General features: G+C 42.9%; 1 protein-coding gene across 1 annotated transcript in view; it reads right to left on the reverse strand.

Moving 5' to 3' along the window:
* STAU2 (staufen double-stranded RNA binding protein 2) overlaps positions 1-23,800 on the reverse strand; it is a gene marked incomplete in the record, with an annotated part of 473,555 nt that overhangs the window by 375,947 nt on the left and 73,808 nt on the right. Inside the window, 1 exon segment of the mRNA XM_077492880.1 lies at positions 1,525-1,660. Coding sequence (XP_077349006.1) covers positions 1,525-1,660 — 136 coding nt within the window.

The raw sequence follows: 23,800 nt of genomic DNA on the forward strand, positions 1-23,800 counted from the left end.
TTCTCGCAAACTGCAAACAGGATTCTTATGGCTTCCTTTCAATAAGGGCTTTCTTTTTGCCATTCTTCCATAAAGGCCAGATTTGTGGAGTACACAACTAATAATTGTCCTGTGGACAGATTCTCCCACCTGAGCTGCAGCTCCTCCAGTTACCATGGGCCTCTTTGGCTGCTTCTCTGATTAATGCTCTCCTTGCCCGGCCTGTCAGTTTAGGTGGACAGTAAAGTCTTGGTAGATTTGCAGTTGTGCCAAACTTTTTCCATTTTCGGATGATGGCTTGAACGGTGCTCTGGGGGATGTTCAAAGCTTGGGATTTTTTTTTTAACTTAACCCTGCTTTAAACTTCTCCAAAACATTATCCCTGACTTGTCTGGTGTGTTCTGTGGCCTCCATGATGCTGTTTGTTCACTAAAGGTTCTCTAACAAACCTCAGGGGGCTTCACAGAACAGTTATATGTATACCGAGATTAAATTACACACAGGTGGACTCTATTTACTAATGAGGTGAATTCTGAAGGCAATTGGTTCTACTACATTTTAGTTAGGGGTGTCAGAGTAAAGGGGGCCGAATAAAAATGCAGGCCACACTTCAGATATTTATTTGTAAAACATTTAGAACACCATTTAATCATTTTCCTTCCTCTTTGTGTTGGTCTATCACATAAAAATCCCAAAAAAATGCATTTAAGTTTTTTTGTTGTAATATGACAAAATGTGGAACATTTCAAGGGGGATGAATACTTTTTTCAAGGCACTGTTACTGGCACTGCTTACAATAAAGGCGTTTTATGCTGCACTTTGGCTGCGCCCTCTGGTGTTTGCTTATCTTATGACTAGCTGGAGATACCCCATGCTCTCTAAAGCCCCATACACACTATCAGTTTTTCAGCTGAGTTTTTCCTTCAGATTTACCAAAACCGTATAATATGAGGTCAAACCTTAAGAGTTTCAATTTGTATGCAATCAGACAGGCCCTGGCACTACATGGTTTTGGTAAACCTGAAGGAAAAACTCAGCAGAAAAACTGATAGTGTGTATGGGGCTTTAGAGTAGCTGCAGTGAGTGTGTCCTAAAAGAGGTGAATTAAACTTTGATGTCTGGAATCACTTTTGAACTTATTCTATACAAAGCGGCCACTTTCCTTATTGTGGAGAACATAGGTCTCCACTGCGCCATTCTTTAGAACTTTCTTTGAATATGACTTATATTAGTTGCACTTTTACATTTTATTGAACCCATAAGTCCATAAATTGGTGTTATTATAATAGATGTTTATTGCTTTAATTAGAAATTCTTGTAAATTTGACCAGGAATTACAAAAATTTATAAACCAGCAAAAACATTCATCTTATGTAATGCCAAAAAAAAAAAGAAAACGCGAAAAAAGATTGTTGTAAAGCAGATAGGTATTTCAGAAAGCACTCTCTCTCAAATTCATACTACCACCACTGAGCAGGGAGGTTTCAGTCATGAATTAAGCAGATGTAGGTTTACAAAATAAAAAGATCATAAAATAGTTTGTACCTCTGATTGTACATGCCCCGATAATTGTAGTTGGTACGATGGTTTGGAAGTGGTTTAGGATCTAAAGGCCGATAAATGGCAGGCTCGCCTCTCTTCATGGCCAGACCATTCAACTCAACTGTTGGAGTTATGCTGCCTGAAAAGACAAGATATTTGGCATCAAATAAAGACAGGTGCAATTGAACTCTAATGCAAACATTCCACTAAAGTCAACCAGCTGGGGGTTTCCATACTTATAATCTATACTTATTACCCAAAGGTGAGTTCATTCAAAAATTGTAAGTATCCTAAGTTTGGGCGGTTACATTAACTGCCTTGTCTACTTAAAATATAACTAAAGGCAAAACTTTTTTTTGTTTTGGATAGCGTGGAGTAGGATTAGAACGCGTATCTGGTTTTATTGCCGTCTGTGCCTCCATTAGGAAGATTGACCCTCTCTATCCTGTTTCCCATTATCATTGAAAGTAAAAGAAAATCTTGGTTTGTCCCCAGAAAAGTAACAGAAGGGACATTTTTCAATGGGGACACTCTGGTGACCTGGGGATCCCTAAGGAATTCCTTTAATTCACAGGGATTTCCGCTCAGTTACTGTTTGGCTATGGGGCACGAAGTGAAGGGGAATCTCTACATTGGGACACAGATGATTAAAAAAAAAAAAAAAAATCTAACAAGGATTAACAACCTCCCTTACTGTATCCACAATTAAACAAAAAGTTTTGCCTATAGTTCTACTTTAAAGTGGAACTCCTGAAAAAAAAATTTATTCTAGTTCTGAATATTGAATAGAGTGGGAAAGCTCAGAACCTCTATTAAGATTCTAGTACTGTCTAAGGCCGCGTACACACGGGCGGATTGTCTGCCCAACTTAGTCCGCTGAACAGTGTTTCAGCGGACAATCCGCTCGTGTGTGGGCTTCAGCGGACTTTTTCAGCGGATTGTCTGACGAACAAAGTCTTACAGAATTTCCGTAAGACAGTCCGTCCAAACTTGGTTTCAGCGGACAGTCCGCTCGTGAGTAGGCTAGTTCGACAGACTAAGTTTGGCGCATGCTCAGAAAGGATTTACACGGCGAAGGTTGCATTGCAGTGTGTTGGACGTCAAATTTTTCGTCCCGTCGTACGTGCCGTACACGTCATCGCGCAAGCTTTCAGCGGACTGTCTGCTCATCGTGTGTGGTCAAGTCCGTTCATGCAAATTTTAAACGGACTGTCTGTCGGATTGTCTGACGAACTTAGTTGGCCAGACAATCCGCCCGTGTGTACGCGGCCTAAGGCAGGTGTCTCAAACTAGCAGTCCCTGAGCAGCAATAAATCTATTGGCTATCAGCAGCTTGGCTTCTAGTGGCTTATTTCCAGGACAATGCCATAAAATGGAGAGCAACTGAGCACAGGCAGAGAAGGGTGAGACAGTATATTACTGGATTTTAAACAGTATTGGTACTTATTTTTAATGTTTTACATAGCTATAAATGCAAAAGGGGCCAGCCTGAAGTGATCTAGCAAAACCAAATTTTCTGACTAAAGTCTCACTTTGACAATATGGCGCTGAAAAAGTGAGTGAATTAAATTATATGTAAACCCCAAATGATTGGTTGCGAAAGCACCGCCCCTCTTTGTTGTGACAACAAAGATGGGAGATGGGGACAGAGCGTTGCCACCTTATAACAGGAATTGGCTGAACTAGGACCTTAATGGGAGAACCTTTGGGAGGTACAGTAATACCTCAGATTGGGAGTAACACATTTTACGAGCGTTTTTCAATATCAGCTATTGTTTTTTAATCCCGACTCTGTTTTAAAGCGTTGTCTCGCAAAGCCAGCAGGATTCAAGCCTCTGGGGTGTGCAGTAGCATGTGGCCAGAGGTGAGGGGGCGTCAGTGACACTCAGAGCCGCTCGGAAACACTGTTCCCGAGCCTCTCCGAAGCATCCAGGCACCTCTGAGTGTTTACGAATGTCTCTGACGCCCCCCACCTCTGGTTACATGCGGTACTGCATAAACTAGCAGTGCCACTGGAATGGATTATCCAAGTTTCCACTATTTCCTATGGGGAAACTTGCTTTGATATATGAATGCTTTGGATTACAAGATACCACTGTATACTGAAAATGACTTCTGAAAATTCATAAACAGTAAAGCTTAAATAACAGGTTAGTGATTGGGTTTACATTGACTCCAAAGATAGTATACATGAATTTATACAAAATGTCACATAAAACAGTTACTGTACATACACTATATTACCAAAAGTATTGTGGCGCCTGCCTTTACACGCACATGTACTTTAATGGTATTCAAGTCTTAGTCCATAGGGTTCAGTATTGAGTTGGCCCACCCTTTGCAGCTATAACAGCTTCAACTCTTCTGGGAAGGCTGTCCACAAGGTTTAGGAGTGTGTCTATAGGAGTGTTTGATCATTCTTCCAAAAGCGCATTTGTGAGGTAAGGCACTGATGTGGATGAGAAGGCCTCACTCGCAGTCTCCACTCTATTTCATCCTAAAGATATATTATCGGGTTGAGGTCAGAACTCTGTGCAGGCCAGTGAAGTTGCTCTGCCCCAAACTCGCTCAGCCATGTCTTTATGGACCTTGCATTGTGCACTGGTAGGCAGTCAAGTTAGAACAGGAAGAGGCCATCCCCAAACTGTTCCTACAAAGTTGGGAGCATGAAATTGTCAAAGATGTTTTGGTATGCTGATGCTTTAAGAGTTCCCTTCACTGGAACTAAGGGGCCACACCCAACCCCTGAAAAACAACCCCACACCATAATCCCCCCTCCACCAAATGATCTGTGAATAACTGTACACACTTGTATTTGGGTAACACCAGTGCTTTCTTGCATTGGCGTTCACACGCACAAATGCATAAGACATATTTGCTAAATGTGGCCAGCTGTACGTGCCAACTGCAGCTCCCTGGGTGCATAAAATCACTGGGAATTTGAATGCGAGAACTCATTTGTGCCACTCATCATCCGTGGGCATGAGCCCTGAAATGATTGCCTGTTTTAAAGAATAACCGAAACAATCTGGTCTGACCTAAAAAAAAAAAAAAAAAAAAAAAAAAAAGATGAAAGCCAGATTTCCCCAGCCTGGTATACGTGTTTTAATCTGACGTTACATCTGCACTGATGTCAACGTTTTAATGACAACTTCATATTTTATTCAGCTAGTTCAGGGTGCGCACACACAACCACCCAGGTATTCATTGGCAGTTATACATCACTATGCACGTGACCATTGTTCATATTAATTAGTAAATATTGCTTATCAGAAAGATTGCCTTGCTTGCATTCATTTACGTCAGCGGTTACTCTCATTGAAATGTATTGCACAGCTGGGTAGAAGGGTGTGAGACTGAAACACAGGCTCTTACTAGCAGCTAACATGTCAATTGTCTAGTATATTGCACAATGGGATGAGTGTGTTACAACAGATATTTACGATGAACGGCACCGAATACAACTGGTATTAGCCTGTCCATCACTAGCGTGCAAAATCATCACAGGGAAGCTGTTAAACAGTAGCTTGTAAGATGTGGTTTCCTGCAAGTGTGCAACATTAATTATACAAAACTAAACAAACATGTAAAGCATACCATACAACATTCTGAGATCAGAAAGGTGGACACCTTTTATTACATATTACGTAGATCTGAAATATGTCAAATACAGGTCAACTGCACCTGTCCATGAATTCTGCATTTTTTCAAAAGCATTTCAAACTGATGTCAAAAACATGCTTATCAACACAGCCCAAAGCCCATCAACACAGCCCATTTTTTTACATACGTTTTTGTATGTTAAAATGTACACAAAAGGGCTGAAGATTACTTAAAACCCCCCAAACATCATATAGATTTTTTGACAAACAGAGACCCCTGGGAATAATATAGCAGCATCTGCAATTTTTTATGTCATGCAATATTTGCATTCCTGTTTATCAAAATCATATTTTGTGTAAAACATTTAAAAAAAAGTTAGTGCACACAAGCACAATATTGTACACAATTTTTGGTTAAATATAAAATATGAGGTTGCGTTAAGTAAATGGATAACAAATACAGTATCTCACAAAAGTGAGTACACCCCTCACATTTTTGTAAATATTTTATTATATCTTTTCATGTGACAACACTTTAGAAATGACACTTTGCTACAATGTAAAGTAGTGAGTGTAGAGGTTGTATAACAGTGTAAATTTGCTGTCCCCTCAAAATAACGCAACATGCAGCCATTAATGTCTGTCAGAGCTGGGCTCAGCCCTTCCTTCTCTGAGCTGGCCGCTCACTTGTCAGCTAATTGCTATCTCTCCACAGTGACTCACCTGTTGATGATATCCTGCTCGTCAGTCCTGCCTACTTAAGTCGTCCAGCCCAGATGAACTCTGCCTTCGACTTGGTCCACATCACATCTCCTGATGTCATGTTATAGACTTGCTTAGCTGACATTCCTTCTGGCTCCAGATCCTGCTTGCTGTTCCACTACGCTGATCCCTGGCTCCCCAACTTTCTGGCTTGTCTGACTATCCGTTCTGGTTACCGAACTTTGGCTATGTTTTGACTATGTTTGTTCTATTACTTTTATTCTCAAAACAAGTGTGATTTAACTGTACTTCTGTCTCGGTCTGATTCATGGTTTCTGACAGTAGGCGAATGCCATGAATTCAGAATATGCAGTCAATCCACTGGTAATATTTTTTCCAAATTGGATGAGCAGGATCACTGCATGGATCAGTTTTCCATGGAGTTACAAACGCTCCTGAGTCACATGGCTCACCTGGAATCTCCCACTGTGGCTGCTCCGATACAACCTGTGTTGCAGGCTATCCCTGCTGCTGCACCAGTCTCTGTGCAGGCATGCGCTGAGAGTATTACCTCTATAAGAGGTTTAGCTGGTTCCGCTCTGCTTCCCCATCGTTTTGGAGGCAATCCAGTCCAATGCAGAAGGTTTCTCAACCAGGTTGAAATATACTTTGAGATGCTGCCCCAGGCGTTTTCCATGGATAGAAGCAAAGTAGGTTTCGCAATATCTTTGCTTTCTGAGAGAGCCTTAGCCTGAGCATACCCTCTATGGGAGACGCAAAAACCTGTTGTCTTGAGTTACCCCTAGTTTGTGGCTTTGTTTAAAAGGATATTTGAAGTTCCCGCACGCTCCGCTTTTGCCGAGTACCTCGCGTGCATCAGAGTACAAGAACTGTTGCCGATTACGCCATTGAATTCCGTACTCTGGCAGCAGAGGTTGCTTGGAACAATGATGCCCTCGTGACTTCTTTTTCTCATGGTCTCTCGGATACTATCAAGGATGAGATACCAGCACGAAGTATACCCACTGAGCTGGAGTTGATCACGTTTGCCATCCTCATTGACTCCAGACTCCAAAGACTTCCTTTTAAGGAGCGATTGCGGGAGCCTCCTGCACATTTGTCTCCGAGCTTTTCAGTTCCACCCTTGCCTCCCGGTACCGAGTCGGTCAGTGAAGATGAACCCATGCACTTGGTCTTCATGTGTCTCTCTGCGGATGAGAGAACCCTTAGGAGGAGGGAGTTTGTGCCTTTATTGTGGCTAGGCAGGTCACTTTCTGAAGTCTTGCCTTACCCGTCCAGGGAACGCCCAAACCTTGACGTCCTGTCACAGACAGACCTTAGGTGGCGTTGTTTCGTCCCCAATTATCCAGAGGGATAAGCCCCTGGTTTTGGTCCCCCTTTCTTGGGCTAAGGCCGCGTACACACGGGCGGATTGTCTGCCCAACTTAGTCCGCTGAACCGTGTTTCAGCGGACAATCTGCTTGTGTGTGGGCTTCAGCGGACTTTTTCAGCGGACAATCTGACGGACTTAGTCTTTCGGAATTTCCGTAATTTTGTCCGTCCAAACTTGGTTTTGTCCGTCCAAACTTGGTTTCAGCGGACAGTCCGCTCGTGTGTAGGCAAGTTGGACGGACTAAGTATGGCGCATGCTCAGAAAGGATTTACACGGCCGAAGGTTGCATTGCAGTGTATTGGACGTCGTTTTTCTAGTCCCGTCGTACGTGCTGTACACGTCATCGCGCAAGTTTTCAGCGGACTGTCTGTTCATTGTGTGTGGTCAAGTCCGTTCATTCAAGATTTGAACGGACTGTCTGTCGGATTGTCTGACGAACTTAGTTGGGCAGACAATCCGCCCGTGTGTACGCGGCCTGAGTCGTCAGTCGAGATACAGGCTCTAATCGACTCTGGGGCTGCAGGCCTGTTCATTGATGCTGCCTTTGTATCCGAGTACTCAATTCTGCTGCAGCTGCGTGACAATCCACTTGCCATTGAGGCTCTTGACGGGAGACCTCTACAGCCTTTCATTGTGACTCATGAGACTGTTCCGTTGTCCACGGCCGTAAGGGCTCTTCACCATGAGATAATACAATTCCAAGTTATTTCCTCACCTAAGTTTCCGCTGGTTATTGGTTATCCTTGGTTACAGAGGCACAACCCCTCTTTTGATTGGCTCCCTGCTGAGGTTCTCTCCTGGTCACCACAATGCAGTAAGGCATGCTTCCAGACGGTAGCCAAGGTCCTGTGCACCTCTTCACTCCTCTCCCTGATGGAAAAGTACCACGATTTAGATTGAGATGTCTTTGCTTCCACAACGGTCAAATGATTGCGCAATTGACCTTCAACCTGGTGCCATACCTCCTCATAGCGGAGAGAAGTATGTTTCAGTCGCACTCTCTCGAGGTTTCATCCACAAATCCTCATCTCCTGCTGGTGCTGGTTTCTTCTTTGTGAAGAAAAGGAGTGGTGAACTGAGACCTTGTATTGATTATAGAGGTCTCAATCGCTTCATGATTAAGAATGCCTATCCAATTCCATTGATTACGGAGTTATTTGACCACCTCAAGGGAGCACAAAGCTTAATTTGAGAGGGGCATACAATCTCTGAGGATTAAGAAGGGCGACGAGTGGAAAACTGCATTTAATACCAGAACAGGCCATCATGAGTACCGCATAATGTCTTTTGGCCTTTGTAACGCCTCGGCAGTTTTCCAGGAATTTATTAACAATGTCCTCTGAGATTTGTTCCAGTTATGTGTGGTGGTCTATTGTGACGATATCCTCATATTTTCCAAGTCCCTGGAGAGCCACCACACAGATGTCTGCCTTGTGCTTCAGAAACTAAGCTAGAACAATCTTTATTGTGAATTGGAGAAGTGCGAATTTCATCGTGAACAGTTTTAATTCCTGGGTTATGTAATTTCCACTGCTGGTTTTTCGATGGAGCTAGAGAAACTTTCAGCAGTCCTACAGTGGCCCCGACCAGTGGGTTTACGTTCTCTGCAGCATTTTCTTGGCTTTGCCAACTATTATCGGAAGTTTTTTTCGTACTTTCTCATCTCTGGCCAAGCCCCTGACTGATATGACCAGAAAGGACGGTAACCCACAGAGTTGGTCTCCATTTTTATTAAGGCCTTTGAGAGTCTCAAGGTTGCCTTTGTTTCTGCTCCTGTGTTGGCACATCCTGATCCTACATTACCTTTTATCCTTGAGGTTGATGCTTTGAAGACTGGAGTTGGCACCCTTCTGTCTCATCGTCCTACCTCTGAGAGTACTATGCATCCTTGTGGCTACTTTTCCAAGAAATTGCCACCTGCGGAGTGCAATTATGAGATTGGTGACAGAGTTGTTAGCGATCATTTTAGACCTGCAAGAATGGAGACATCTCCTCGAAGGTTCCACTGTGTCGGTTCTCTTTCTTACTGAACATAAGAATCTCATTCTTGTCTGAGGCTAAAATGCCTCTCTCCCAGAAGAGCGCGATGGGCTCTTTTCTTGTCAAGTTTCAATTACATTGTCTCATTCTTACCCGGCACTATGAATGTAGAGATGACGCTTTTGTCACAACAATTTTCCTCCACTTCCAGGATGGAGTCAGTTCCTGTGATTCCTCCTGATAGTATTCTGGCTATGGTTTGCACCAGTCTCACTTCTCCTTTGGGCGCCCAAATTCTTGCTGCTTAGGTTCATGCTTCTCCTGAGAAACCCTGTGACCTCTGCTTTGTCCCAGAGTCTCCGTACTGCCGTGCTCCAGACTTGCCATTCTCCCAAGGCTGCTGGCCACCCGGGGAAGAATCAACTCTTTTTGGGCCATTTACCAACAATTCTGGTGGCCTAATCTATGTGCTGATGTAACCGCCTTCGTAGTTGCCTGTGCTCAGAGTAAGACTCCACAACACCTTCCAAGTGGGCCTCCTACAACCCATATCCAATGGAGAGAGGCCCTGGACCCACCTGTCTATGGATTTCATTGGGGAGTTACCCAACACCCAGGGTGTTATCCTTATGGTGAGTGACCGGTTCTCAAATGTCTCACTGTATTCCACTTAAGAAGTTGCCCACTTTCAAGGAACTGGCTTCCATTTTTGCTTGGGATATCTTTCGCTTACATGGGCTACCCAAGGTGATTGTCTCGGACAGGGGTAGTCAGTTTGTGTCCGGTTCTGGCGAGCCTTTTGTGCACAGTTGTGAATTCAGCTTTCTTTCTCCTCTGCATATCATCCGCAGTCTAATGGGGCCACAGAACGAGCCAATCAGTCCTTGGAGCAATTCCTATGTTGCTATATTTCTGACCATAACAACTGGTCAGACATCTTACCGTAAGCGGAGCTTGCTCACAATAGTGCCTTGAATTCTGCTTCCCGATTGTTCCCCTTAATGGAAAACGATGGTTTCCAACCTTCCATGTTGCCTGACTCTTTTGTTCTGCAGAGGATTCCTGTGTTAGAGGAGCATCTACATGGTCTTTGTTCCACTTGGGCACAAGTCCAGGAGGCTTTGCGACATGCTAATGATAGGTACAGACTCCATGCTGACCGCAGACGCTGGCCTGCGCCTTCCTACCAGGTTGGGGACAGGGCATAGCTGTCATCTTGCAACCTCCGACTTCGTGTTTCCTCTCTGAATTTCGCACCTCGGTTTATTGGGCCTTTCCGTATTCTTTGCAGGATTAACCCAGTGGCTTATGCATTAGATCTTCCTTCTAATATGCGCATCTCAAATGTATTTCATGTCTCCTTATTAAAACCTTTGGTATGCAACCGCTTTATCACCTCGGTGCCATGTCCTCACCCTGTACAGGTTGAGAACCATGGGGGGCATTAAGTACTGTCCATTGTTGACACCCGCAGGCGCATTGGGGTACGGTCCAGAGGAACGCTCTTGGGTCTCATCCTTGGACATATATGCCCCTGTTCTCTCCATGATTTCCATAGATGCTTTCCTCTCAAGCCTGGTGGTTCTCCGAGAGGGAGGGGTCGTTGAGGAGGGAGTACTGTCAGGGATGGGCTCAGCCCTTCCTTCTCTGAGCTTGCCACTCAAGCTGTCGGCTAATTGCCAGCTCCTATCTCTCCGCAGTGACTCACCTGTTGATGATATCCTGCTCATCAGTCCTGCCTACTTAAGTCGTCCAGCCCAGATGATCTCTGCCTTCGCCTTGGTCAACATCAGAGACTATCTCCTGCGTTTCTGTCCATTTCTCGCTTGGATGACATTCCTTCTGGCTCTAGATCCTGCTTGCATTTCCACTACGCTGATCCATTCCCCAACTTTCTGACTCGTCTGACTATCCGTTCCGGTTACCAAACTTTGGCTGTGTTTTGACTACGTTTGTTCTATTTACTTTTATTATTAAACAAGTGTGATTTAACGATACTTCTGTCTCGGTCTGATTCATGGTTTCTGACCATGTCTAAACAGCTGGCAACAAAACTGAGTACAACCCTAAGTGAAAATGTCCAAATTGGGCCCAATTAGCCATTTTCCCTCCCTGGTATCATGTGACTCGTTAGTGTTACAAGGTCTCAGGTGTGAATAGGGAGCAGATGTGTTAAATTTGGTGTTATCGCTCTCACTCTCTCATACTGGTCACTGGAAGTTCAACATGGTACCTCATGGCAAAGAACTCTCTGAGGATCTGAAAAAAATAATTGTTGCTCTACATGAAGATGGCCTAAGCTATAAGAATGTTGCCAAGACCCTGAAACTGAGCTGCAGCACGGTGGCAAAGACCACCCAGCGGTTTAACAGGACAGGTTCCACTCAGAACAGGCCTTGTCATGGTGAGTGCACATGCTCAGCATCATATCCAGAGGTTGTCTTTTGGAAATAGACGTATGAGTGCTGCCAGCATTGCTGCAGAGGTTGAAGGGGTGGGGGGTCAGGCTGAAGACAAGCATGCTAAAGACATGGATTACTGGAACCATGTCCTGTGGTCTGATGAGACCAAGATAAACTTATTTGGTTCAGATGGTGTCAAGCGTGTGTGGCAGCAACCAGGTGAGGAGTACAAAGACTTGCCTAGAGTCAAGCATGGTGGTGGGAGTGTCATGGTCTGGGGCTGCATGAGTGCTGCCAGCACTGGGGAGCTACAGTTCATTGAGGGAACCATGAATGCTAACATGTACTATGACATACTGAAACAGAGCATAATCCCCTCCCTTCAGAGACTGGGCCGCAGGGCAGTATTCTAACATGATAATCACCCTAAACACACCTCCAAGATGACCACTGCCTTGCTAAAGAAGCTAAGGGTAAAGGTGATGGACTGGCCAAGCATGTTTCCAGACCTAAACCCCATTGAGCATCCTCAAATGGAAGGTGGAGGAGTACAAGGTCTCTAACATTCACTAGTTCCGTGATGTCATCATGGAGGAGTGGAAGAGGACTCCAGTGGCAACATGTGAAGCTCTAGTGAGCTCCATGCTCAAGAGGGTTAAGGCAGTGCTGGAAAATAATGGTGGCCACACAAAATATTGACACTTTGGGCCCAATTTGGACATTTTCACTTAGGGGTGTACTCACTTTTGTTGCCAGCAGTTTAGACATTAATGTCTGTGTGTTGAGTTATTTTGAGGGGACAGCAAATTTACACTGTTCTACAAGCTGTACACTCAATACTTTACATTGTAGCAAAGTGTAATTTCTTCAGTGCTGTCACATGAAAAGATATAATAAAATATTTACAAAAATGTGAGGATGTACTCACTTTTGTGAGATACTGCATGTCATGCCTTAAACTTGCACCTGCGATATGACCAAAAAGTACAGTACCCAGAATTGTCCATAGGCGATGCTTTAAAATCCTTTACAGCTCATCAGTTTAGAGTTTAACTGTAATGGTCCTAGAGTAATTTCTCTTACTTTGATGTGCATGGCAATACCCAATATGAGATGCAATATTTACATTTATATGTGTGCATGTGGGGGTGGAACGCTTTAACTTTTTTTTTTTTTTTTTTTTTACGTATTTCAACCTTAACATTTTTCTAACTTCTTTATTTACTTCAAGGCTAAGTTCACCTTTGTTCACTTTTTTTTTTTTCTAAAATTCCAGCTCCCCTAAGTACCAATATAGCATTAATGTACTTTTTTTCGCAAAAAATATCAATGCTTTCCATTATATCTACAGACACTTACTTCACTTGTCCTCATCCATGTTTCTAAACGTATCCATTGCTACTGCCTTACTTCTTGGTCAGGCTTTAGGTCAAGACACAGGAAGGAGTTGACCAGCTGACCTCTTTAGTACACACCTTGCATCATCCACCCTCCTACCTACCCACCCATTCTCGGCTGCATGTTTTTTAAATGGAATGCAATCAATCAGTGATCGATTGCTCGATAGGGGAGCTGGAATTAAGTTTACTTTTTTTTTTTTCTTATCTATTAACTGTACTGTTATCAAAAGGGAGACCCTGGGCACCCAGAAGGGACAGATGAGCTTGGAACATATGGCAAGGGGAAGGGAAGAGCATCTTCCACAGCATGTCTAATAGAAATCTACCAGCCAGGAGTAAAAGTGTAAACATTCTCCTAGCTGCTGTAGCAGTTAGGAGACTCTCTAAATGTCACTGCTACTACAGATATAGCACTTTCATTTATGGCAGTCAAAGGCTTAAAGCTGACCTTTAGACATGTATAACAGATTCATATTAATATGGCTCTCCATGCATTAGTAAATCAAATGCATTCCTTAACCACTTCCTGACCAGAGCACTTTTTGTGATAAGACACTGCGTCGCTTTAACTGACAATTGCGCAATGTTGTACCCAAACAAAATTGACATCCTTTTTTCCCCACAAATGGAGCTTTCTTTTGGTGGTATGGTATTTGATTGCCTCTGTGGTTTTTATTTTTTGCTCTATAAACAAAAAAAGAACGACAATTTTGAAAAAAACAAACAAACTTATTTTTTACTATTTGCTTTAATAAATATCCCCAAAAATATATACATTTTTTTTTTCCTCAGTTTAGGCCAATATGTATTCTTCTACATATTTTTGGTAAAAAAAAATCACAATAAGCGCATATTGATTGGTTTGTGCAAAAGTTATAGCGTCTACAAAATAGGGGATAGATTTATAGCATTTTTTATTTATTTATTTATTTTCACTAGCAGCGATCTGCAATTTTTATCGTGACTGCGACATTATGGTGGACACATCGGACAATTCTGACACATTTTTGGAACCATTGGTATTAATACAGCGATCACTGTGATTAAAAATGCATTGATTACTGTAAAAATTTCACTGGCAGTGAAGGATTTAACACTACGGTCCATCTAGGGGTTAACGGTGTTCCCTGGGAGGTGATTCTAACTGAAGGGGGAGGGGACTAACTAGAGGAAGTGACGGATCGTGGTTCCTAGCTAACAGGAACACACAATCTGTCACTCCTGTCAGAACAGAACAGGGAAGTATGTGTTTACACACACTCATCCCTGTTCTGTCTCTCCTGGTCACAATCGCTCGTGGCTGTCGGTCATCGAGACCGTCAGTCACAAACATCGGTACCCCCGCTGTGCAGCGGGCGCGCGTGCCTGCTATCCAGACCCCGCGAGATCAAGTACAGCAACGTTGTTTCGCGCAGAGGAGCGAACCTGCCGCAGTAAAACTACGGCAGCTGGTCCGGAAGTGGTTAAACAGTTTATTGCAGACTGGGACAAATGGTCCAGTTTACAGAATGAATTCACTCTGTTAATATGGAGATACTACCCAGATTGCTTTACTTTTTTTTTTTTTAGAACACTTCCTATAGCAGTCCCAAAAAGGGGAGTTATGATGGCAAAAAAACTAATAAAAATTATCCACTTTGTTTGGAGCCTTAGAAAACCCTGGTTGAATAGTCTGGAGTTTTTAGGCCAAAGCTTCATGGAGCTCTGGGTTCCCCGACATTTTAGCATACAATCATGCAGCTCAGATAATTCAATTGGCTTATACTCTGTGTGCTGTCTATTATAGGATTGCTTATAGGATTGTCATTTGAGGACACCTGGTGGTTGCCTGTTGCAATAGCATTTCAGTTCCTCACATGAAAGAAACAGGAAGTCTTGCCTTTGTTAATAAAGTTTCTTATTGGACAACACAAAGTTTTTACCTCAGTTACAGAGCCATTTTAGATCTGATGCAGATAACTGAAGATCTTCAAATTTGCATTTGAACCTCCTTCATGCAAAAAAATCATATTTTTTTGCTAGAAAATTACTCAGAACCCCCAAACATTATATATTTTCTTTAGCAGACACCCTAGGGAATAAAATGGTGGTCGTTGCAACTTTTTATGTCGCACGGTATTTGCACAACAATTATTCAAACACATTTTTTGGGAAATGAATTTAAAAAACCAACAAAACAGTAAAGTTAGCCCAATTTTTTTGTATAATGTTACGCCGAATTGTATTATATATATATATATATATAATTGTACTTTTTAATATTGTGAATTTAAATGAATATGAATTTATTTTCGGCACTTTTTTGACTGCTAGGCTACTTTCATACTGAGCAGTTCTTGGAAGTGCTTTTGCGTTAAAAAAAGCATCCCTTTAAATTCTATGTATGTCTTCGCACTGGTCCTTTGCGCTTCCGTTGCAGTGCAGTGTTAAAAATCTTGCTTTCTCAATTTTGGTCAGTTAAAACAACTGCACCAAAAACACACCTCCCCATTGCAATGCATGTTGCATTTTTGATGCGGCTTTTGAGTCACGTAACCTATGGAAAATTGGCGCACACTGTTCGGCAGCCTATATTGGCAGATTAAAAAGAAATTGTGGACAGGCAAGTAATTTCATATTTTAATTAGAAGGGCAGAGTTAGGGCAATAGGAAAAAAGCTTCAGAAGGAAAAAGAGCAAAGCTGAGATTTCACAAGTAAAAATAAATATTTGCATATAATATTAGCGGCCCACATTATAGATGAAATTATCCTTTTGACATGATGCTTCTTTAGGCCTCCTTTTACAGATATTAACCACATACACTGAATTCTAGCAGCAAGAATCAGTGGAGTCTTGCAGCTGGAATGACAGATGCTTACCAATAATGGTCAATGTGTCCTGGCTCTAAGATCCGTCCCGAACCGCAGGTAATTATTTGCTGTGCTGCTACATGTGAACAGCAATGGCGCCTGTCATTAATTTGTACAGGCTGAGCAGCTGCCACTATTCACACCTATCTAGGTTCTAGCATTTCTCTACGCTTCACCGCTATAAAAAAACAAAAATATTTTTTTCCATCTGTGTTGCTGCTAGAAAAAATGTCCTCTCCTTTTCCTGGAAACAACCCTTTTACCAGACAGGAAGTGAAAAATCTCTCAAAAAGAATCTAACTGGCATTTTTTGTTCTTCTGAGTCCCCCTGGTAACTTTGTTTTTATACCTGGCAAGCCTGCTGTCATTTTTTAATTTTCTTTATCAGACCAGGTTGTACTGCAAAAAGTGGCAGGGTTGAGACAAACCATTTAGGCCTTATACACACTGGACATTTTTACAGCTGCCATTTTGGCATCTGGTGTTTTTCTCTGCAGCCAGTAAACTCCCCAGCATGTTAGCCTATGTGTCCATGCACACATAGGCTGTTGTTATCGGTTTTTGGCAGGGGCGTTTTCTAGCTGGAAAAAAAACCCAGAACTAGTGGGTTTTAAGAGCATTTTTTCAGCTGTAAAAATTCATCTGTAAAAAACGCAGATAAAAGCAAAACAAAGCAGCTTTTCTGCATTTATCAGCGTTTTTGAGTCATAAGCTAAAAAAATGCTGAAAAATGCTCAGAAATGCTACTGCAAAAATTATGAAAAACTCATTCTACAGCTACAGATTTATACACCTAATACTACAGGTGTTTTAATAACCTCTAGTGTGCATGAGGCATTACAATTAACAGGGGTGCTTACAATGATTAGCTTTTATTCAAAAAGTTAAAATCTTTATCTCAAGAGGAATACGGTTTATGCAACTGCTTAAAAGTGATAGCTGTAATTGCGCTTTAATTTGTGATTTACTTATGTAAAGTCCATCTGAATCTACCCTCTCCAGACAGTGCTGCTGTCCAGTGGGGCTCTGTTGCTCCTTCGTAGATAGAAGAGACACCGTAAGACAGTAAGTGTGCTACTGGTCAGATCAAAAGGTGAACAAATAAAAAATAAAATTAAACATTCTATGCAAAAGAAAATCATGTTTGGGTATACAGTAGATGCACTTGAAATAGAATTCCCGCCTAAACCCAACTAGTCCTAAAAACGTTCCCTTTCCCGTGCTAACACCTATTCTGTCTAAAGCAAGGTATACACAGACCGCAAATCGGCCAGTTCAGCAGGAACTGGACAAATTCCGGTCAATGTTAACCGCCGTCTGTTCAACAGAAGCCAGTCAAACGTCCAGATTCTGCCAAAACGGTCATGCTGGTAAAGCCAGCATTTGATCAATACTTTCAGCCAATAGCTGCACCACTGATTGTGTATTCTGACTTGGGGTTAGGGAATCTCTGCATCAACATCTTTTGTGTTGATTTAGGGATCTGTCAGTTTTTTTTTTGTTTTGTTTTTTATTCAAGCCACTGGTTGAATGGAAACAAATTAACCTGTATACCTTAAAAAATGGATAGTGATCTCGGGCAGTAATGAACTGTCACATACAATAAACACAATAGTGATGCATTTACCACTTAAGCCCCAGACCATTTGGCTGGCCAAAGACCAGAGCACTTTTTGGGATTAGGCACTGCGTTGCTTTAACTGACAATTGCGTGGCCGCGCGACATGGCTCCCAAACAGAATTAACGTCCTTTTTTTCCCACAAATAGAGCTTTCTTTTGGTGGTATTTGATCACCTCTGTGGGTTTTATCTTCTGCGCTATAAACTAAAAAATTGGCGACAATTTTGGTAAAAAAAAACGCATTATGTTTTACTTATTGCTATAATAAATATCCCCCAAAAATATATAAAAAAGTTTTTTTTCCCCTCAGTTTAGGGCGATACATATTTTTCTACATATTTATGATAAAAAAAATTGCAATAAGCGTTGTTTGCATTTGCGCAAAAGTTATAGCATTTACAAAATAGGGGATAGTTTTATGGCACTTTGATACATTTGTAATGGCAGCGATCAGCGATTTTTATCGTGACAGTGACATTATGGAGGACAGATCAGACACTTTTGGGACCATTCATATTTATACAGCGATCAGTGCAATTAAAAATGCATTGATTACTGTGTAAATGTGACTGGCAGTGAAGGGGTTAACCACTAGGTGGCGCTGTAGGGGTTAAGTGTGTCTTAGGGAGTAATTCTAACTGTGGGGGGGAGGGGCTCAGTGTGACAACACTGATTGCCACTCCCAATCCCAGGGAGCTGTGATCAGTGACAGTGTCACTAGGCAGAACAGGAAATGCTTGTTTACATTAGCATTTCCCCGTCCTTCCTCTCCATGAGACGATCGCGGGTATCCCCGCGGACATCGAGTCCGTGGGACCCGCAATCATGCTCACGAAGCTCCCGGCAGGAGCGTGCGCCCGCAAGCCAACTCTTGAAGGGCAACATGATTCTACCTGTACGTGCCCTTCTGCCACAGTATATCTGTGTGAGGCAGTCGGGAAGTGGTTAAGGCGAAAAACATTCTGCCTTATAACCAATTTAAAGTGGAAATCTGCAGCCCTTCCCCCAAATACTTACCTGAGCTCGGTCTTTATCCAGCGCAGTGCCCAAGAGCAGTGCTCTCTCTGGCCATCACTGGACATGGAGGCAGAAGCAGGAACCATTGGCTCTTGCAGTTGTCAATCAGAGCCTGTGAGGAGAAAGCAGGGGGTGGGGCTGAGCAACACTGCTTGTGTCAATACACACACAGAGCGCAGGTCCGGATCAAGCCGTTACAAGTGCCTCAATAGCAAGCTTCTCAAAATGGGGGAGGAGCTAGGAACATCGGCAGGGAACCTGAGAAGAGGAGGATCAGGGCTGCTCTGTTAAAAAAAACTGTCCTGTAAAAAAACCTCCTCTGTAGCAGCCCCCCAATATTTACCTGAGCATGATCTTCCTCCAGCGATGTGCATGAAAATCTCAGCTCTCCGAGGACTCTGCCTCCTCATTGGCTCCTGCTGTTAATCACAGCCCATGAACAAATGGAGAGAGAGAGAGAGAGAGAGAGAGAGAGAGCGCGCAGGGCCAAGACACGGCTCTGTATGTGCATGAACACGTAAAGCGCATCTGGGGAACGAGCCTGCCTGTGGACCCGAAAGGAGGAGCATCAGGGCTGATCTGTGCAAAACCATTGCACAGAGCAGGTGAGAATGACACGTTTGTTATTTTATAACAAATAACTAAGCTTTATTATCACTAAGTTAGCTGTACAAATTGGCCTTTTGGCACCACGCTAGTCATACACAGCTTATATTAGCCTGTCAGCACCACTCATCTCATCAAAGAAGCCAGGTTGAAATTTATTGGCTGAACAGTGACTGCATCCTATCATGTGTAGCCATTGTTCACAGATTCAGACAGCCGCAGGTACTACAACTGTCTGAATAGCCAGCAGGGGAGATTCCTCCTTTGAGGCTGTTTAGCACAATCAGGGGGATTTGACTGATTTCTCTTGTTCAGCCCGCAGAGTATGGCGAACCTTAGTTCTGTGTAATAGTATGGGACACTGAATTCAGCTGAACTGGAGGTGTATGTAGCATCAATGCTCTGACTCTGAATTTTTGGCAGCAGATTTGTGGGGAATGATGGAAATTTGCACAGGACTCCCACATTTCTCCACTGCATTACTTTGTAAAATTGCCCTCTATTGTAGATTCTCTACAGCTAAGCCATTCACATCTGGATCTGATTCTTCAGCAAGACACTTAGATGATGCCCTCTTCACCTGGCAGGCAGTCACATCTACTGCATACCAATGGCCTATTATTACTTGTCCTCTTCTGTCATATCTCCCAGGACAATGATCTCTTAAGCTTGTCAGGTGAAACTGTTTGCATTCTTAGATGGTTGCCAAACTGCTGGTTGTAAGCTGAACAGTGGAGCCTTGAGTGGAGTGTGAATAAGTATTGCTTTTTGACTGCTGGTGACTGCTGGGTTGCATTTTTAGGTTCTTTTGGGGCTTTTCCTTGTAGCTTTTTAATACCATTTTCCGATACTTTTTAAATAGTTTTTTTTTTCTTTCTTTCTTTACTTCCTTCAGCCTACTAATTAAGGGGAGTGGTTAATTGGGCACAGGTGCTTGAGGTCTATATAACTTTCTGTAGAACTCATTGTGAGCCTGCTCATCTTGAGTGTGTGGGAACTGTCTAAGTGGAACTGGTCAAAGTGATGAGTTAAAAACCCAGAGTTAGTGGAACTGGTCAAAGTGATGAGTTAAAAACCAGAGTTAGTGGAACTGGTCAAAGTGGTGAGTTAAAAACCAGAGTTTAAAACAGGAAGTTATAACAGGGGTCATAGTACCTGTGTAGTGTGAGTACCTGAGTGTTGTCTGAGTAGTGTGTGTGTGTATCGTTAGTACTTGTGTATTGTGGGTGCACGCTGGTCTGTGAGTACCTGTGTACTGTCTTGTTGAGTATTAGTGTCAGGAAGCTAGTTGTTAGGTAATTTGGACTGGGTATAATCTCTAATCCTCATTAAATTAATAGGTACGATGACTGGCGGGTGTGGAGAGGAAACTCGGTGTACATCTTGCGGCATGTATGCGTTCCTTGATCATCTGATCGAGGGCGAATACTGCGGTGAAAAATGTAAGCACATTGTTTCCCTGGAAGCCCAGGTTCTGAATCTGGGGAAGCAACTGTCAGCACCGAGAGGACCCTCCACCCTAAATGTGAGCCAGGAATGTACACGGCAGGTGCCGGCGGGGGCCAGCACAGAGGTGGGTGGAGACAAATAGGTGCAGCACTAGCAGAGAGTAGATGGGTGACAGTCAGGAAGGGTAGAGGGGAAAGTGCCAGGGAGGCCGATCCAGGGCTGGAGTATCCCAATAAGTACGCTCCATTGAGTGACATTGGTGATCCCAGTCAGGGACTAGCACTGCCAGGGGAAGAACTCCTCCAGTGAGAGTGGGGGGGCGAGCGAAGGGAAAGGAAAGACAGATTCTGGTGGTAGGGGACTCAATTCTTAGGAGGACAGAGAGGCCAATCTGTAACAACAACCTGAAGTGCCGAACTGTAGGTTGTCTGCCGGGCGCTCGGGTTCGGCACATCACGGATCTGGTGGACAGATTACTGGGAGGGGCTGGGGAAGACCCAGCTGTCATGGTGCACGTTGGCACCAATGACAAAGTCAGAGGCAGATGGAGTGTCCTAAAGAATGATTTTAGGGACTTGGGAGCTAAATTGAGGAAAAGGACCTCCAAGGTAGTATTCTCAGGAATACTACCGGTACATCGAGCCACACCAGAAAGGGAGATTAGGGAAGTAAACAAGTGGCTCAAGAGCTGGTGTAGTAAGGAGGGGTTTGGGTTCCTGGAGGACTGGGACGACTTCGCAGTCGATAACCGGTACTATAGAAGGGACGGACTTCACCTAAATGAGGAGGGTGCAGATGAGATGGGATTAAGGATGGCCAAAAAGTTAGAGGGGTTTTTAAACTAGGCAATGGGGGGGAGGGTCCAGAGATAGAGATAGTGTGGAGCATATTCCAGAGGGTAATATTAGGGGCATTAGTGGTAGGGTAACCAAAGCACATAAACCCAAAGGTAAATATAGTAGTAAGTCCTAGTTGTAATCTTGGAACACCCAAGAGGATAGTATGTGACCTGTCAAAATATATTAATGCATTAAAATGTTTGTTCCCCAATGTCAGAAGTCTGCCAAGCAAAATAGGCGAGTTGGAAGCTTTGGTGCATCAGGAGAGCTATGATGTAATCAGTATTGCTGAAACTTGGCTTCATTCCTCACATGACTGGGCTATTAATATTCCTGGCTATGCACTCTTTCGGAAAGACAGAGTAAAAAGGAAAGGTGGAGGGGTCTGTCTGTATGTGAGAAGTGATCTCAAAGCGAGTGAGAAAGAGGACCTGGTGGACGGAGAGTGTGATGAGTCTGAAGCATTATGGGTGGAACTGCATACAGATGTGCGTAGTTCAAAGTTAATCATTGGAGTATGTTATAGACTACCCAATGTTAACGAGGAGGTGGAGACTCAGCTCCTTGCACAGATAGAAAGGGCTGCAAGGGCTGGGACAGTGATAATAATGGGGGATTTTAACTACCCAGAAATTGACTGGGGTAATGGCACTGCTGGGACAGTTAAAGGGCAAGAATTTATAAACCTATTACAGGACAATTTTATGGTCCAGTTTATTGAGGCCCCAACTAGGAATGATACTCTGTTGGACCTGGCAATCTCAAACCATGCAGAACGTATTACTAATGTTCAGATAAAGGAACGCCTGGGTAGCAGTGACCATAACATAACATTTGATGTTAGCTGTAAGCAAAAATCACATACGGGGAAGATAAAAACACTTAATTTCAAGAGAGCAAATTTTGCAAGGATGAGGGCTGCTCTCCAGGACCTAGACTAGGAGAGAATATTGGCATCAATGGGCACAGAACAGAAATGGGAATTCTTCAAAAAGACTGTTTGTGATCTCACGGCAAAGTATATTTCTATGGGCAATAAGTTTAAAAGGCTAAAAATAAAACCGATGTGGCTCACGGCCAAAGTTAAAAAAGCTATAAACTATAAAAAAAGAGCTTTTAAAAAATATAAAAATGAAGGAACGCTAGTGTAATTTAAATGTTACAAAGAATATAACAGAATATGTAAAAAGGAAATCAAGGATGCAAAAATTCAAAATGAAAGACCGATTGCAAAGGATAGTAGGACAAACCCCCAAAAATTCTTCAAATATATTAATAATAAAAAGATCAAGTCTGAGCATGTAGGCCCTTTACAAAAAAATCTGGAGTGGGTGACTGGGGACAAAGAGAAGGCTAACTTATTAAATACTTTCTTCAGCATGGGGGAGCTCATGTCCATAATGGGGGTGGTAGTGACGCAGCCCCAAATCCCCAATGGCTCAAAAGTGATATGGTCCAGAAATATTTGGACAGAATAAAAGGTGGATAAATCACCTGGACCTGATGGCATCCACCCACGGATCCTAAAAGAATTGAGCTCTGTAATTTCAAAGCCATTGTATCTAATTTTTAGGGACTCCTTAATGACAGGAATAGTACCACTGGATTGGCGCAGGGCCAATGTGGTGCCTATATTTAAAAAGGGAACAAAGTCTCTACCAAGTAACTATAGACCTGTTAGTTTTACTTCTATAGTTGGGAAGATACTGGAGGGATTAATAAAAGACCACATAGACGAGTTCTTGCAGGAACAAAATATTTTAAGCAACAGAAAGCATGGATTCATGAAAGACAGAAGTTGCCAGACAAACCCGATTTCTTTTTATGAGGTGGTAAGTAAAACCTTGGACAGAGGGGTGGCGGTGGATGTGGTATACTTGGATTTTGCGAAAGCGTTCGATACAGTTCCGCACACACGTCTCATGTGTAAGGTAAAGTCTACAAGTTTGGAAATATCAGTTTGTAAATGGATAGAAAACTGGCTAAAAGACAGAATTCAGAGAGTAGTGGTTAATGATTCTTACTCTGAATGGTCTAAGGTTATCAGTGGTTTACCCTAAGGTTCAGTGCTGGGATTCTTACTTTTTAATATCTTTATAAATGATATTGGGTCTGGGATGAAAAGTAACATTTCCGTCTTTGCAGATGACACCAAGCTATGCAGTGGAATAACCTGCTTACAGGATGTCTCCAATTTACAAGCCGACCTCAATGCTCTGTCTAATTGGGCGACTATGTGGCAGATGAGGTTTAATGTTGAGAAATGTAAAGTTATGCACTTGGGGGCTAAGAATATGCATGCATCATACATACTAGGGGGAGTACAACTGAGGGAATCCATAGTGGAGAAGGATCTGGGGGTTTTGGTAGATCATAAGCTCAATAATAGCATGCAATGTCAAGCTGCGGTTTCCAAA

This window comes from Lithobates pipiens, unplaced genomic scaffold, assembly GCF_037356315.1.
Source record: "Lithobates pipiens isolate NorthernLeopardFrog02 unplaced genomic scaffold, aLitPip1_a1.2 Scaffold_19, whole genome shotgun sequence".
Lineage (NCBI taxonomy): Eukaryota > Metazoa > Chordata > Amphibia > Anura > Ranidae > Lithobates > Lithobates pipiens.